At 39.8% G+C, this 16,827-nt stretch overlaps 2 protein-coding genes, 1 non-coding gene and 1 pseudogene across 3 annotated transcripts in view; all 4 read right to left on the bottom strand.

Annotated features, from left to right (window-relative positions):
- Positions 1 to 436, bottom strand: part of LOC130391606 (src kinase-associated phosphoprotein 2-like) — a 4,383-nt gene extending 3,947 nt beyond the window's left edge. The window contains exon 1 of the mRNA XM_056601823.1: positions 391 to 436. Within this exon, the coding sequence (XP_056457798.1) occupies positions 391 to 436 (46 nt within the window). The remainder of the gene's footprint in view (positions 1 to 390) is intronic.
- A 1,319-nt stretch (positions 437 to 1,755) lies between these two features.
- Positions 1,756 to 11,710, bottom strand: LOC130391607 (homeobox protein Hox-A11b-like; annotated as a pseudogene).
- On the bottom strand, positions 5,146 to 5,265 carry LOC130392624 (5S ribosomal RNA). The gene has a single exon (XR_008897016.1). It is a non-coding gene; the product is annotated as a 5S ribosomal RNA (ribosomal RNA).
- Positions 11,711 to 15,174: 3,464 nt separating the features above from the next.
- On the bottom strand, positions 15,175 to 16,441 carry LOC130391457 (homeobox protein Hox-A13b-like). Its single transcript, XM_056601604.1, has 2 exons — positions 15,805 to 16,441; positions 15,175 to 15,537 (listed from the first exon to the last, which is right to left on the bottom strand). The coding sequence occupies exons 1-2, from the start codon at positions 16,439 to 16,441 to the stop codon at positions 15,296 to 15,298; spliced, it is 879 nt and encodes a 292-aa protein (XP_056457579.1). The 3' UTR covers positions 15,175 to 15,295.
- Positions 16,442 to 16,827: the final 386 nt, after the last annotated feature.

The following is a 16,827-nucleotide window of genomic DNA, read 5'->3' on the forward strand; positions in this document are numbered from 1 at the left end:
TTTTCAGAAGAGTGTATCAAACTGGGTTCCCTTCGTATGACTCAGTACCCATGAAGTCGCTCTCAGGTTCAAAAAGGTTTGTGACCCCTGGGTTAACCCATCCCCGCATACAACAAAATTAGCAAACACAAACACACACACACACACACACACACACACACACACACACACACACACACACACACACACACACACACACACACACACACACACACACACACACACACAACGAACGTTAAATAATTATGCTTCCTGCTTACCTTTATAATTCAGGCATTTTTGGATATCTCAGGTAGTCTTTTTGGATATCGCTCGACAGTCCTTAAAAGTCTAAATTCACGGTAATGACTTTCATCAAAGTGGCGCCCCCCAGTGGAAAGAATAGCCTACCACGGAGCTCCCTGCATGCTTCATTCAGGGTAGGTAGGTACTCCATCCGCGATGAGACGCTGAAACAGATGACGCTGGAAGGTCCGTGAACGTAAGCTTTCAGTGCTCCCAGTCGTTGTTTTCAGCCCTAGTCACAGTTAATAACCTTGGTCTCGGACGGTTTATTGCTCTTCACTCCAAATGCTCCAGACGAATGCGCGTTTTATGGCCAAGTTGCTGGAGCAACTGGGAGGATGTAACGCAATCACGGCCATAGAGGATGCATGCTAAGAGCATCACAGGCCTTTTGCTGAAGCTCTTTCTTCTTACTGCTACTAGGGTAATAATCCATGCAAGCAGTGCATTCATTTATCGAATACAAATTGATAAAAGGCAACCGGTTGGAACATCCAATCAGTTAAAGAGTAGACCTAAGCCGATATCTGAGTATTTTAGAAGTAGGCCTTTGCTTAAATCAAGACGGTTGGCTTTCACGTTGAAATGTTTAGTTTACGTAATGACATCATTATTCCAGGAGAATAGTTGAAATATTTATGTGTTGGGTTGCAAGGGTTTATTGAGCCTGCCCGCTCCGCCTTGTGTTCCTTTGTAATGGATACAAAATAAAAGACCATGCCTGATCAAATTTCAAGCCACCAGAAATGACGGCAGAAGGGCCGATAGATCATGAATGTGATCAGACTCACGTGCGTCGGATAAAAACAGGACCAGAATAACATTTCACATGATGGTACTCTGTAGCCCTTTAAATGGCAACCGTAGGCCTACATATAATCCAATGTCTGTCATACAACATTCATAAATAGGCATACATTTGACAGAACATAAATTTTTACGTATATATTGGGCCTATATATATATATATATATATATATATATATATATATATATATATATATTTATAAATATGTTACAGCGGCCATTCTTGGCAAACGTATAATCCAATATCTGTCATACAACATTCATATAGGCATAAGTTTGACAGAACATAATTTTTTGTTCTATAATTTAAAAAAAATGATATATAGGGCCTATATATATATATATATTACAGCGGCCATTCTTGATTATTAAAAATGTTCAGGCTGCCTTTCACAAATCATAAAAGTGAACTTTTTCTGTGCTGTGCAAAAAAACGTTCTGTAACCTACCAACGGCTCATTCAAATATCATTTGTCTGGATTAAACTTTACACGAATGTTGTTAATTATTATTATAAGCCCTATTATTATTATGAATATAATTATAATAGCCTACAACACATAACATTGATAAATATCTGAGCGATAATATAGAAAATGTATGCATCGATATAAAACGCATGCCAACGGCATTCTTTGTTCACTTAGGCCTATAGCATGTAGCCTACTGTAAGCGATCTCTATTCAGATTCTTCTCTTTCATTCTCCTGATTTTAACCAGATTTTCACCTGGCGGTCTGTGAGGTTCAACATCATTGACAGTGGAACGCGCTTTTCTTTGTTGATGCTGGAGAAAAACTAGTTCCCTGATCTGATACTTTGAGATGGGGCATCTGTTCTTGCGCTTCCTCCTTGCGCTTCCTGCATCACCAAGAAAAACAGAGATGAAATGTAAAGTAGGTCCAGGGGCGGAGTAGGGGGGTGGGCGGGTTTTGAGGTATGTTGCGAGGCACTGGCCGGGGGATCCTGACGGAGATCTCGTGCATTTCGCGATTGCTCGTTCGCGTGACCTACTACACAGTGGCCGCTAGTGTGCCAGCGGCCCGAATTACTGCCGCTGCCCACATAAGTGGACCGGCCCAACGGGAAACCTCCCGATCGTCCCGATGGCAACTCCGCCTCTGATTAAGTCTGATATATAACATAAAACATGATCATGATGACATATCAACAGGATCTTGGAAGGTCAACAAGTGTGTGTAGCCGTAAAACACGACGCGCCCAAAAATCCGTACCTTGGTTGTTTGCAGTGTTACAATTAGTAGGCCTATGATGTGCGGCCATGCTATTCTAAATCTGGAAACGAACCGTCTGAATAGTGTTTAAAAATAATTATTCCCGCTTGTCCCCACAAATTCAACATGTGTTTTTGCCAGAATGAAAAAAATAATAATTACCCATGATATGGGCTATATATGACTGCCCCCTATTGTATTGGTCTCATATAGTAAATAATACTTATAATAATTAAAATAATCAAAATATCGTGTATGTATATAGTAAGTGTATATATATATATATATATATATATATATATATATATATATATATGTGTGTATGGATAATATATATATATATATGTGTATCAGAGATGGAAATTAACTTTTTTGCCCACTAGCCACTGTGGCAGGTAGATTTAGAAATCTACCAGCCTCTCATCTTTTTTACCAGCCACTTTTTATGCGCTATATATTTTTTTGATGTATGCGTACATTTTAAACAATGTAATAGTAACAATAGATAAGAAAAGTGTTTTTCATACACATCATTTTTTCCATCCGAAGTGATTCTTACTGCAAGTAGGTGCTACCAAGGAACTGAGTTGAAAATGTTACACTCTTACCGCATATGATAAACGATACACAGGTATCTGCCATGTTAATGTCAAAGGTGTTACGATGACAAGTTGGGGATAATGCATCTATACAAAGTATTTTCAATAAAAAACGAATTGGCATATTAACAATAAAACAACATGCATGGCTACACCATCATAAGTCAATCTAATTAGTGCCTGAATACAAATGTGTCCACAGACATGGTAACTAACGTATGATAGTAAGCATTATTGGCCCTTAACACTAATATTCAGAAAAAACACTGCCCCAAAAGGCTATTGGCCTAAGCAATACAAGTAGAGGCATACACTTGAACTTTATACCCTGAACTTTTAAACGTTGCAAACGTGCAAAAACATAATTATATATTTATGTGGCATTCTGTAGGCCAATGCTGTGGTAAAGTAGCCTATGTAAAGTATGACCAAGTGTTTCTTTCTGTTAAATAGATAGAACGTTATCAATCCCCTGTGGGAGAAATTTGTTAATGTTTGTCCCTACAATACAATAATGGTAAAAAAATAAATACACACGGTAACTGCGTAAGTCAAACCTTCCAATCTGAAGGCTCTACTTAACCACGCCCCCTACTCACTTCCACCAATGCAAAGCGAACAGAACTGAGTAGGGGAGGGCGTAGCCTAACTAGTTTGTGAACGACCCAGAGAAACGCAACGCAAATTCAATGTGAACATGTACGAGGCTTTAATAAAATCCCGGACACACATTTTTTTAAAAAGAGGGCATGTCCGGGCAAAAGAGGATGTCTGGTTACCCTATGCACGGGAAACCCATTTGATTCCTACCTGTAACACTGTTAAATAGCGGCCCAAATTGGTGAGCGCTATCCTGGTAATTTCTCTGCGTGAGAATACGAAGTGTGGCGTGTGAGCGTGTGCATGGGTTGAATTGCGTGTGTCAAACGCCGAATGCGTGAGACTTGAGAGCCCTATTATCCCGGATGCCGGACAGTCGCAGTTCAGCAAAAGAGGCGTAGAAGAAGGGGGCCGGTGTAAGTACCATATCGGCTCGGCTTCCAGATCGGCTCGGGGTCCGTCGTCTGCTGATTACTACACAATATCATTGGCTGTACGCTTGAATGGGCGTACATTGTGATTGGCTGTACGTCGGACAGTTGTGATTGGCTGTTTTGTGCTGTAGCTCTGGCTGTAGTCATAGCAACCACAGGCAACAGCGAGCACATGTGTGAGCGCGAGTAGGTCTAGTTTCGGTTTGTGTTGCCAGATTGGGCATATGTCCCGTTTTTTCAGCCGAACGTGATTCAAAGTAGCCAAATTAGGCTGAAAATGTGCCCAATCTGGCAACACGGACGGCTTATCTTAACAGCCAAGATGATTCCGAGGGATGTTTTGTTTTTAGAAGAAAACTATCCATACAGATAGGTTGGGAATGGTCTATGTTCAAAATGAAAGATCATTACAGGCTCTTTAATTTAAGCCATAAAAAACCTTATTGCTGTAGATAGCTATTGTGTGACGTAATCAGCAGACGACGGACCCCGAGCCGATCTGGAAGCCGAGCCGATATGGTACTTCCACCGGATGTTGACAGTAATGGTTGTGGAACTGCGCAGCGCCGTATAACGATTAAATATGCAAATTTGATCGGACCTTACTGGAAAGTATTACCCGACACAGTGGCGGGTGAAGTGACACAATTCTACGGCCACCATACAAATCCACCCGCAAATGGTGGGTGACGGGTGTTAATTTCCATCCCTGATGTGTATGTATATATGTATGTGTATGTAGCCTATATAATAATTCATTATATTTATATAGCGCTTTTCAATGACCCAAAGACGCTTACAGAAGGGGGGGACCTAACTCACCACCACCAGTGTGTAGCACCCACTTGTGATGCACGGCAGCCAATCTGCGCCAGAACGCTCACCACACACCAGCTTGAGGTGGAGAATGAGGGAATTGATGAGTCAGCCAATTGTACAGGAGGATTATTAGGGGGCCAGATTGAATGAGCCTGGTTGGGCAAGGACACCGGGGAAACCCCTACTCTTTGCGATAAGTGTCCTGGGATCTTTTATGACCACAGTGAGTCAGGACCTCGGTTTTACGTCTCCTCCGAAGGACGGCACCTTCCACAGCACAGTGTCCCCATCACTGCACTGGGGCATCGGGATTGATGAGTGAAGGGGCCAGAGGGAAGAGTGCCACCTATTGCCCACCACCCGACACCACTTACAGCACCTGGTATTCCCAGGCGGTCTCCCATCCAAGTACTAACCAGGCCCGACCCTGCTTAGCTTCCGAGATCAGACGAGATCGGGCGTGTTCAGGGTTGTATGGCCGGTATATACATATATACATATATATATATATAATATAATATATATATATATATATTATATATATATATATATATATATATATATATAATATAATATATATATATATGTATATGTATATATATATATATATTAGTGCTGTCAGTTAAATGCGTTATTAACGGCGTTAACGCAAACCAATTTTAACGGCGTAAATTATTTTTATCGCACGATTAACGCAAATTCTTATTTAAAAAAAAAGAAAAGCCAAAGAAGCTACTGCTACTTTGGCTCAAAACAAAGAAGCAGTAGCCTGACTGCTATGTTCAAGGCAGTATGTTTGTATGTTCATCGTTTAATTGCACTATAGGCTTTTTTTTTGTATCGTCCTGTTTTGATCAGTATATGCCAATGTTGTTATCAATAAAAAAACATTTGCACAAGGCAAGCCGATGCACATGTTGATAAGAGCATTAAAATTAGAACAATTAATGGGACAAAGAAATCAAGGGATATTTAGCATAGAAAAAAGATTTGCGATTAATCGCGAGTTAACTATGACAGTAATGCGATTAATCGGGATTAAATATTTTAATCGCCTGACAGCACTAATATATATAAATATATATATATATGTATGTATGTTTGTATGTATATATATATGTATATATATATATAAGAGCTGTCAAGCGATTAAAATATTTAATCGTGATTAATCGCATTAACGTCATAGTTAACTCACGATTAATCGCAAATTATTTTTCTATGCTAAATATCCCTTGATTTCTGTGTCCCATAATTCTTCTCATTTGAATTCTCTTATCAACATGGTGAAGTGCATCGGCTTGCCTTGTGCAAATGATTTTTTATTGATAACATTGGCATATACTGATAAAAACAGGACGATATAAAAAAAGATTCTATAGTGCAATTAAACGACTGCTTTGAACAAATGTCATTTGATTTGAACATAGCAGTCAGGCTACTGCTTCTTTGTTTTGAGCCAAAGAAAAAAAAAAAAAAAAAAAAATTTGCGCGATAATTTTTTTAACGCCGTTAAAATTGGTTTGCGTTAACGCCATTAATAACGCGTTTAACTGACAGCTCTAATCTATATATATATATGTATATATATATATGTATATATCATTGGCGGCTGGTCGTTTTTAAAGTGAGGGAGGAAGGACTACTGCGCTTGGTTGCCATTGGCCTGCTTGCACTGTTGGTGTATGGTGGCATAAGAATGTGAGACTCAAGTTGTTTCAGGGTGTTTTGGCGAACTAGAAAATAGAAGGGAGGGAGTTATGTGAACAAAATGTATACAAAGCCACCAGTGGCATCACTGTAATTTGAGAAGGAAAGGATGCAAAACATATTAGTGAAATCAGGCCTACTATTGATTTGTAAAAGTAAATTAAAAAAAATCTGGGCCTATCATTGGGCCTATTTTTGCCCTCACTGACTGAAGTTATTAAGCTATGTTTATTTTCAGTTACAATTGCTTGTAATGCTACCAGTAAGTCATGCGTACCTAGCAAACCATGTAGCACTCACAACACTGACGTTGCCATAACTTCTGGTGACCTTGATTTTGGGAAGTGGTCTACCTCTTTCTTTGGTCGCTAACTTAGCACTGTAACTGAATGAATGGAATGCTTTTTGTAATAAGACGTTAACAATGTCCTCCGTTTCCAATGTTTCCATTGTGCATTTAGGATCTCGCTATCGCAGATTTCACTTGCTCTGCGTCTCTCAGACTGAGCACCGCGGCAACGCAGACCGGGTTTGTTATCGACAGCGTTGCCAGATTGGGCAGATTTCCCGCCCAATGATAATTCTTCCAGCCTAACATGGTTAAAAGTAGCCCAATTGGGTGGGAAATCGGACCAATCTGGCAACACTGCTCAACATCCAGGGATCCTGCTTATTGGTTCATAGCGCAGACGGATAGATTTTTGCGCGAATCAGACCCCTTAAGGTCCCACCCACTCAGAGGAGGATTTTCCTCCTCTCTCCCATTGAAACCCATGTTATCCACCGGCTGCCAGTACTTTCGGGAAAATGAATGGGAGTCAACGGAGGCGGAGGGAGGACGTTCCTCCCTGAAGTAATTGTCAAAAGGCGATAGGGGGTGCTAATGTCCCTTTACCCAGGGAAACGAACATTATATATTCAAAGGCAATAAAGTAGTCATATTTAAGGGCATTAATTCATTACAATAGTCTGGGCAATCTACATTTTTTATTCTCAACAATGTTAGGGAGGATCTTCCTCCCTCTCCTCAATGGAGAAGCCTCCACTGGTATATATGTAACTATATATATATAGTTATATATAACTATATATAATTATATATATATATATATATATATATATATATATATATATATATACATACATGTATAGATGTATATATATATATATTATAAACAGGTTCAATAAATGGTGCAAGAAATTATCAAATTTGCCACACTGCAGGATTAAACTGTTATAATCATAAATGTCTATAAAAGAATGAAGTCAAAATCCTCATGTGTGTTTGCCAGAATGAAAAAATAATAATTACCCATCATACACTCATTTATATTTGACTGCCTCCTATTGTATATATCTCGTAAATAATACTTATAAAAATTAGAATAATTAAAATAATAATAATATCGGCTAGTATGAATATATATATATATATATATATATATATATATATATATATATATATATATATATATATATATATATATATATATGCAACACACTTTAGCGTCCCTCCGAGAGAAGGCTCCGATAGAGCGGTTCGCCGGCAATTTATCCTATGGAGCAGTTCACTCGCCGTGTGCCTAAGCTTTCATTAGTCTCTCCATCGCCTTGCTCACTCCCGGAGTAACAACATTTACACCCTCCCCATCATCCAACATATGTTTTACTTTGTAACTGTTTCTACCTCCAGGCGCGGAGTGATATGCAAACTTTCACAAAATGATCGGGCGTCAGTGGGGAACCAATCAGATCACTGGATTTAGGTCCCCCGTTTGTATAAATATATTTATACATATATATATATATATGAATATATATATATGTATAAATATATATATATATAAATATATATATATATATATATATATATATATATATATTCATATATATATATATATGTATAAATATATTTATACAAACGGGGGACCTAAATCCAGCGATCTGATTGGTTCCCAACTGTTGTATAATGAGCGTATACATAACTGCTATGACGCCCGATCATTTTGTGAAAGTTTGCATATCACTCCGCGCCTGGAGGTAGAAACAGTTACAAAGTAAAACATATGTTGGATGATGGGGAGGGTGTAAATGTTGTTACTCCGGGAGTGAGCAAGGCGATGGAGAGACTAACGAAAGCTTAGGCACACGGCGAGTGAACTGCTCCATAGGATAAATTGCCGGCGAACCGCTCTATCGGAGCCTTCTCTCGGAGGGACGCTAAAGTGTGTTGCATAGCCACCGTCGATGAATAGCGGCAGCCAGGAGGGACTACTTTTTTGTATTCTTGAATGAAACGGCTACTTTGACTTTCTTGTAATTGTAGTGTGTCTATGACTTTCGTTTCGCCATAACAGTAACCGTTGTATAAAAGCAATAGATCACTTCAGTCAGTGGCATGTGCTCATTATCAGGGGCGCTGCATGGCGGGGAAAAGTGGTACTGATTCTAATGGCCCAGCCCAACGCAGCACGGCCCACGGCCCGCGGATGGCAATTAATAATATAATATTCATATTCTTGCCTTTTTTTTTTTTTTTTAAATGTCTCATTACAAAGAAATGGTAATTGGAAATAAACTTATTAAACTCACAACTGTCGATTTCCATAACGTTTTCGTTTATTCTTTAACATATTGTCATTTCCCCTTCCCCCTGAGCTCTTGCGAAATGGTTCGGCCGCAACGCGCGATGCGTTGAATCGAACAGGATCCGAAATGTGAGATGCTGGCACTGGCAGCAGGTGTACAGAGCGGCTGGGCTGGCTGAGGTCAGGTCTTGGATTTTCCTTATTTTAATGAAATGAAAGCTGCAACTGAATCACTACATATTGTTGAATACCCCTGTTTACTATCCTCCACCCATCGTAAAGCCTTGATTCCACCGGACGCGTTACGGCAACGTTACTGCTGCGGCACGTCTTGGCCGCGGTCACCGCAGCGCAGCAGATAGGTTCTACTCTAATCAATGAGACCATTTCCACCGGGCGCGGCTGCGGAACGTCTCAGCAACGTCCCAGGAGCAGCTCGCCGTGCCGCAGCGCTATCATTCCGTAGCATTTCTATTTTTGCCGCAAGCCGTTGCTGAACCGCGTCAATTTCAACAGAGCAGATCGAGCAGGGCAGGAAGAGAAAAAGTAAAAGCCATAGAGCATCCGGTCAATTTTCAAAATAAAACACAATACTCAGCTCATGTAGCCTATCACTAACTACATGAATGGGCAACCAATAATCAAACTGACAATTGTAGTACAGTTTCAAGCTGCTTACAGACAATTTTAGCATAACAATCACATTTCTGTCTTTATGAATCTATACACACAGCTTTCTTTTCAACACAAAATTCCATTGGATTTCCATAGGTATTTGTGTTGTGTGGAAAACAGTGTGTTTGGATTTGCTGAAAAGTTAATGTGTTGAAACCAAACTGGGTCAAGTCCAATTTTAGCATGAGAGAAGGACATTGTTGTAAAATTGTGTTTAAGCAGCTATTGGACAATATGTATAAGACTGCTGCCTAAAAGACAGTAGGCTATAAATACTTAGTTTATTACTTGAATTACATGATGTCACTAACTGAATGAAATACGTTTAATAAGTAAGTTCATACCCTTATTTAAAGTCACACAAACCCATACTCCATGAAGGGGCAATGAAAAGTCTAACTGAAGTGCTATTGTGATGCTGGGCCATGTTTACCAAAACAGTCGGGGGGGGGGGGGGCCCAAAATTAGAATCTTTCATAGGGCCCAAAATTCCTGGCAGCGCCCCTGCTCATTATACCACTGTGAAGGGGGTCGCCGGCCCTCCGCTGCGCGTCGGGGCCGGACAACGCCCCTTAACAGTGTTGAGCACATACCACAGCCTGGCGTGATCTATTGCTTAAATATATATATATATATATATATATATATATATATATATATATATATATATATATATATATATATATATATATATATATATATATATATAAACAGGTTCAATAAATGGTGAAAGAAATTATCAAATTTGCCACACTGGAATTGTACCAAAATTCCTGATGTCTTCACTGCCCATTTCAATCCCAAGCACGTGACCTTGTCGTCTATAAGAAGGTTAAAGTAAATCTGCAGGCCCTCCATAAACCTTGCATGCTTATAAAACAGGTTATAAAAGCTTTAAGAGCAGCAGTGAGAATGGTTGTCAGACTACTTACTGCTTCTCTTACTGTACTGCTCCTCTTTGTGGCCGGAGGACGACTCGGACTGCAACTCTCCTCGTCTCGGCTCCTCGGCCCCGTGTCGCGACATGGGTCGGAGCCGGGGGCCGAGGGTCTATTAAATTCAGTGCCTTCGGGATGATCTGTTGGGGTATTTCCCCATTACCGTAGGCGCTGTCCAGAAACTGATAAAATGCTTTTACTCAGTTTCTACCTACATTGCGATAGAAGCAGGGCGGTGGGTTTGAGCTAGGACCCTTCACCAGTAGGCCTATCTCTCCCAGTGAAGGGTGTTCTCTGTGCACGAAGTCCTCAGATTAGCAGTAAGAGGAGAGGCTTCCCCTGTTGGGCCAATTACTGGACGGATCAGTGCCATAATCCCTGAAAGCTGACGGACGGGACAGAGAAGGGGGCAGAGAAGACGATGGGTAAGAATATGTAACGGGACAAGAGGATTGACTGTGTTAAATAATGAGGGAGGCTGGAGAGTGCCTGTAACAGTCCCGCATAGCTCCTCCGTGGCGGGGCGCTCGGTCCCTATGAGCAGAGGTCTGGGCTTCCATCCATCTCTCTCCATCAGAGGGACATGTGACCACCAACTGAATGACACGTACGTCTCAGATGATGGGATATGTTTTACAATGATAAACTTATGGAGAGGATGAACAGGAACAGCTTCTTGGTCAGTAAGGGAATTGTTTGAGATGGATATAATAACTTTTAGTCCGACTTTTTTTAATAGATTTTATATTTGGATTGGATTAGGCCCAAATCGTTATTTTGACCCATGTCTACGTCTACGTATGCTACACAGCTGTATTAGACAAATCCCACAAATATAATTATTCTATGATATCTGTTTTTGTGTGTTGTAGTATTTTAATAAATAATAAAGCTTGAACAAAAGTCTCAAATTAAGAAATAAATCGAATTGTTTGTAGGATATATTCTTAAATCTATAATGTAGGCCTATAATTGAAATCTTCTCCTCCACTATGTGCACAATGTAGGCCTACTCCTGCATCTCCGATAGGCCTACTTTAAAAGCCTTTTGCGAGATTAAAAATGAAGAAGATTAATGAAGATGCAGATATGCGTGTTTTACCAAACTACTGCGCAAATATTAGGTTCAATACGGCAACAGAGAGCGACTTGACAAACACCGGCTTGGCCGACTCTAGTTGGCTGTGACTGAAGGGGCCGGCTCTGGGCCTCGGACCATCTGGAAGGTCATGGAAAGAAGCAAGGCCCAGTCGTGGTCGTCGGGCTGCAGATCAATGGGCCCGTTTAAGTGAAGTGATTTAAGGTCGAACAATTTATGCTTTAATAACCAGCTCGTTCTTAGCTTAACTTCTTTCTATTTTTTTTTAAATGTGGTTATCATTTGTTCAAAAATGAAAAATGCCTTTCTAAAAGCCTTCTGTATGCCCTTGTGCACTTCTTACTTAAATAGGCCTACAATAAAACATATTAAAACAATATGGACATATTATACAGAGAAATCAACATTTGAAAAGAAGATGAGTCAACGAAAGATAGCTATACTCCTCCCTCTTAATTATAGTGAAGTAGCCGATATAGGCCTGAATAAAACACGTTTCCTTATAGCTGGATCTTTGCACAAATGACGACCTTAAACAGCGGAAAAAAACATAAACTGGGCTACCATAAAAAATACATGGAAATTTCAATCGGAAAATTAAAATGCGCGATCTTTCAGTCTAGCATAATAGTGCTGTAACTGTAATATGGATTTTGTTTTTCTCTACCCCATTAGCTTGATCAATATACTTGTTGTTGTTGTTGTTGTTGCTGTTGTAAATATAGTCCAGCCATTGATAAACATTCCGATGTGTTTGTTCCATAGCTCCAATAAACCTTATTTGTAAGCACATCGTTTCATTTATAGCTTGTGGCATAGCTGGCTGCAAAAGCGCTGAGATTGATTCCGTTGGCGTCGCTAGTGATATTTGGCTCTTTTTAAAAAAAAAAAATCAACAATGTTATGGTACATTCATTATACTGCACTATTGCTTTAGCAAAGTATACAGCATACTTGTTAGATCTCACGTTTTACCATTTCACGTTGACCGATAAGGCACATCGTTATCAGACAAAATTGGGGTTCCTTATCTGGTATCGCAAAACATGCATTTATTACGGAAAATAAGTTAGGCCTACATCTTCTAGTCTGGAAATGTCCCATTACAGTTTATTGTTTCTGAATTAGGCTATAACACCAAATTATACAAATATTTCCCAACACGAGAGCTGAAAACCATTGTGAAACAAATGGTTTATAGTATTGTTTATTTAAAAAAAAAAAAAGCTAGACATGATCAAATAATATATTAGAATAATTGTATGAATTTTCTATAATGTATTAGCCTATTATTTCACAAAATTCTAAAGAAAATTCAGGTTGGGCGCCTAAACGCACACACACACGCAGACACACGCGCGTACAAACACACACACACACACACACACACACACACACACACACACACACACACACACACACACACACACACACACACACACACACACACACACACACACACACACACACACACACACACACACACACACACACACACACACACGTTCAAGCACCAATACTAGCCCCATGTACTAGCACAGTCTGGCCGCAAGATGGCAACATCAACTCTAAAACTAGAAAATACTTTTCCTGCAGAAAATGCGGTGAGTGCTGTAGTATAAATTGAGGTTGAAAATATTTTAGACATAAAAAAATGGACATAAAGACATAAAGAAATGTTAAATGGCTTAATTCAAGAGAAGGGATTTTAACAAAAGTTGGAGTAAATGGAGGAAACAATGTAAAGATGAACACCATTTAAGAAAATGTTGGAATCAAATAAAGTGACAGCTGAATGCTGCATTGTTAAAAATGCAGAAACGTAAAATTAATTGAACTGAAGAGTCTGAAAGGTCAAATGTATTGCATTGTGTGTGTGTGTGTGTGTGTGTGTGTGTGTGTGTGTGTGTGTGTGTGTGTGTGTGTGTGTGTGTGTGTGTGTGTGTGTGTGTGTGTGTGTGTGTGTGTGTGTGTGTCTTTAAGAGAATAGCGAGCCGGTGTGTGATTAAAAGTAGCCCAATGGAGGGGGAAAGAACGCCCAATCTGGCAACACTGCCTGAACGTCCTCCAAAAGTAGCCCAATCCGGCGGGAAAAACCGCCCAATCTGGCAACACTGCTGAACGTCCTTACGCGCTCCTGAAAACAGATGAAAACGAAGCCGGTATGAAACTAAAACTGTGATACTGAAGAAAATTTAAAAGATATCGAAATTCCGTTTCGATATTATTGAAGATACAAGTGTGGAAATTTGTTAAATGATTTGAACGAAGATAAACGGTGGGAAATGAATTTAGTTATTACGTATTAAACACCAGAGGACGGCTCCCCCGTCCTCCCATTGACGCTCATGTTAAAAAAAAAACATAGTAGGCTATTTTAAAAGTAGAATATCTTAAAAAGTAGAATATCTTAAAAAGTAGAATATTTTTAAAAAATCTGAAAAGAAGCGCGCGATCCCAAGCTAATTTTAAAATTGGAATGGAGTCTCTAGGTGAGGAAAGAAAGAATAAAACTTAAGTAGAACAATAGTTGAGCGCTGCATGCAGCACTCACATAAGTCACAAGACTGCATGTGACTCCTCTGAGAAATTTGTCAACAGAAAAATGCAGGGTAAGCTGAATAAGATCTAAGATCTTTCTTTTAAGATCTAATGAGCCTGTGTGATCAATCGTCGAGTATCATTCGAAAGCAATTCAGTCAAATACATTGTTGGTATAACCTATGGCCTACTCGTCTCACAATTAAAATGTTAACCAACAAAAATGAATATCACGTCTTCCAAATATTTATTAGGACATATTCTGCGATTGCAGTTGAAAATGCAAAATGTACGTTACATTCAGAAAGTATGTTTAAATATGTATTTTGTAAAATAGCAATGACTGGATGGGTCATACTTGAATATGCTGCGTGTGAACTTCAACAAAACAACTTCTGGTTCTGTTCGGTGTCCCTGGAATCTGTTTGTGCCAATCCAGAGTTATTATTATTGATAATAGCCTACTGGATTTTGATTTTTTGAGTTCAAGCTATATTTTCGTTCGTTGTGAACAACAAATAGAGTTGTTGGACAAATTGGCCTAGACAAATGAGCAATTCCAAATAACAAGCAAGCAAGACCTAAATAAGAGGCCCGCAGATTAACCCAGGGGCATTATCCCAAAGAGACCTTATGGGCCTCTATATAATGCGATATATATATATATATATATATATATATATATATATATATATATATATATATATAGATATATATATATAGATATAGATATAGATATAGATATATATATATAGATATAGATATAGATATAGATATATATATATCGCATTATATAGAGAGTTTAACTCGAGTGTTTCCAGTGAAACAACAAGAAAAGGAGTCCAGAATAGCCTATCCGGCAGAACCCGTTAGGTCATATAGACAGTTCATTAGGTAATAAATTATAACGTTTCAGAGTTCATTGGGGGGCAGAGCGTCCCTTATTCTCTATGATTATACCCAAAGCTAACTGGTGCTCTTGAATTTGTTGACAACTTTCTTTTCTTTAACGCGCCTGTTCTGAAACCATATTGTCACTTGTCTCTCTGACAAATTGGTCTGGGCCGATATCCTTCTTCTTTTATCCTTTGTGATGAATTTATTGGTGGCATACTCCCGTTCCAGTTCCTTAAGCTGTACCTTGGTGTAAGGGACCCGTTTCTTCCTCCCACGGCGGACGGAATGCACATCTCCTACGGATAAAGGCTCTGCAAAGAAACACACTTCAGTGGCCTGGTTTCAAAATAAACATTCATACATTTGTGTGATTGGCCCGCTTATCATACTTCAACGCATATATACAAATGCATGAACAATATCTCCCTGGGCTATGTATGACTGAACAAATCTCTAATCACATTAAAGGTCACTTAGTTTGTAAATTCCTCAGCATGAGAAATAATCGCATGCCTATAACCAGCATGTAAAACAAACTTTTCAACATTCGTGCACTGCTATGGGTTAATGTACAATACCTTGCAAAGAGGACTTCCATATAGCATTGGAACTTGGCTGGTCCTTGGTGCAGTAGACCTGCCCATTCCAGCTGTTGGCGAGGGCCCACGGCTGGTAGGGCTCCATGGGGAGCAGAGCCTCATTGTGCCGGGGCTCAGAGGGAGCACTCAGAGCAGGGACGACAGGGACATCCAGATAGCTTGCCTGGTAGGGTCCGGAAGAGTAGCCTTGATAGAAGGCATATTCTTTTGCCCTCGACGGAAACTCCTCGCCAGAGATGGATGTATCCATGTATTTATCCCCATAGCCGGAGGGCTGCGCACAGGTCTTTACGCTGCCGTGTGACATCCTACACGGGTAGTAACCGTTGCCAAAGTATCCATAGGGCAAAGATGCATTTGGCGAACTTTGAGTTGCAGAACAGGGGCTGCATTGTTTGACAGGCTCCCCGATGCCAGAAGCTGGCACCTCACTGGAGGTGTAGGTGGTGCTCGGAGCCAGCGAGGTCGGATGCGCTAACAAATTCCTACACTGGTTTGCAGCAAAATTGCCTCCTGCAAATCCATCCATGTTTTTACTTCTTTCGTCAATGCCGTTGTCGTAGAGGAACATCACCGGGTCAATCCAGAGAGAATGAAGGAGTAATGATGCGGTCATAGCATGCTCTACATCTAGACAACCAGTTCTTTTTCAAAACCTCTCGACTGAACCGAGATACGGAATCGGTGAGAGTAACCGATACCAACTCGTCTGGGTACCTTAAGATCGCAAGGTTATTGGTCAGGGCCAAGCACGTGATATGCAAAAGAGAGCCATCGAGACCACAGGTCCCGCAGATCAGGCTGGAGCTATGTTTCAGGTAGTAAACCAAAATACTAACAAACATATAACACGTTGAAATCATCATAAAATATATTTTAAGTTGTTCAAAAGTAGGCTACAGTACAGCTGGCGTCAAAATAGTGAGCCTCTTTAGTTAACTAAATAACTGATTTAGTTTATCTTTTAGTTTAATTTATCTTCATTTCAATAAAGTAGGCTAC

Source organism: Gadus chalcogrammus, chromosome 11, assembly GCF_026213295.1.
Source record: "Gadus chalcogrammus isolate NIFS_2021 chromosome 11, NIFS_Gcha_1.0, whole genome shotgun sequence".
Lineage (NCBI taxonomy): Eukaryota > Metazoa > Chordata > Actinopteri > Gadiformes > Gadidae > Gadus > Gadus chalcogrammus.

Excerpts from the sequence above, each read along its gene's own strand:
- LOC130391457 (XM_056601604.1), bottom strand. The coding sequence starts at position 16,441 with ATGACCGCATCATTACTCCTTCATTCTCTCTGGATTGACCCGGTGATG. Across the intron at positions 15,538-15,804 it reads ATGGAAGTCCTCTTTGCAAG|AGCCTTTATCCGTAGGAGAT; the intron begins GTATTGTACATT and ends GTTTCTTTGCAG.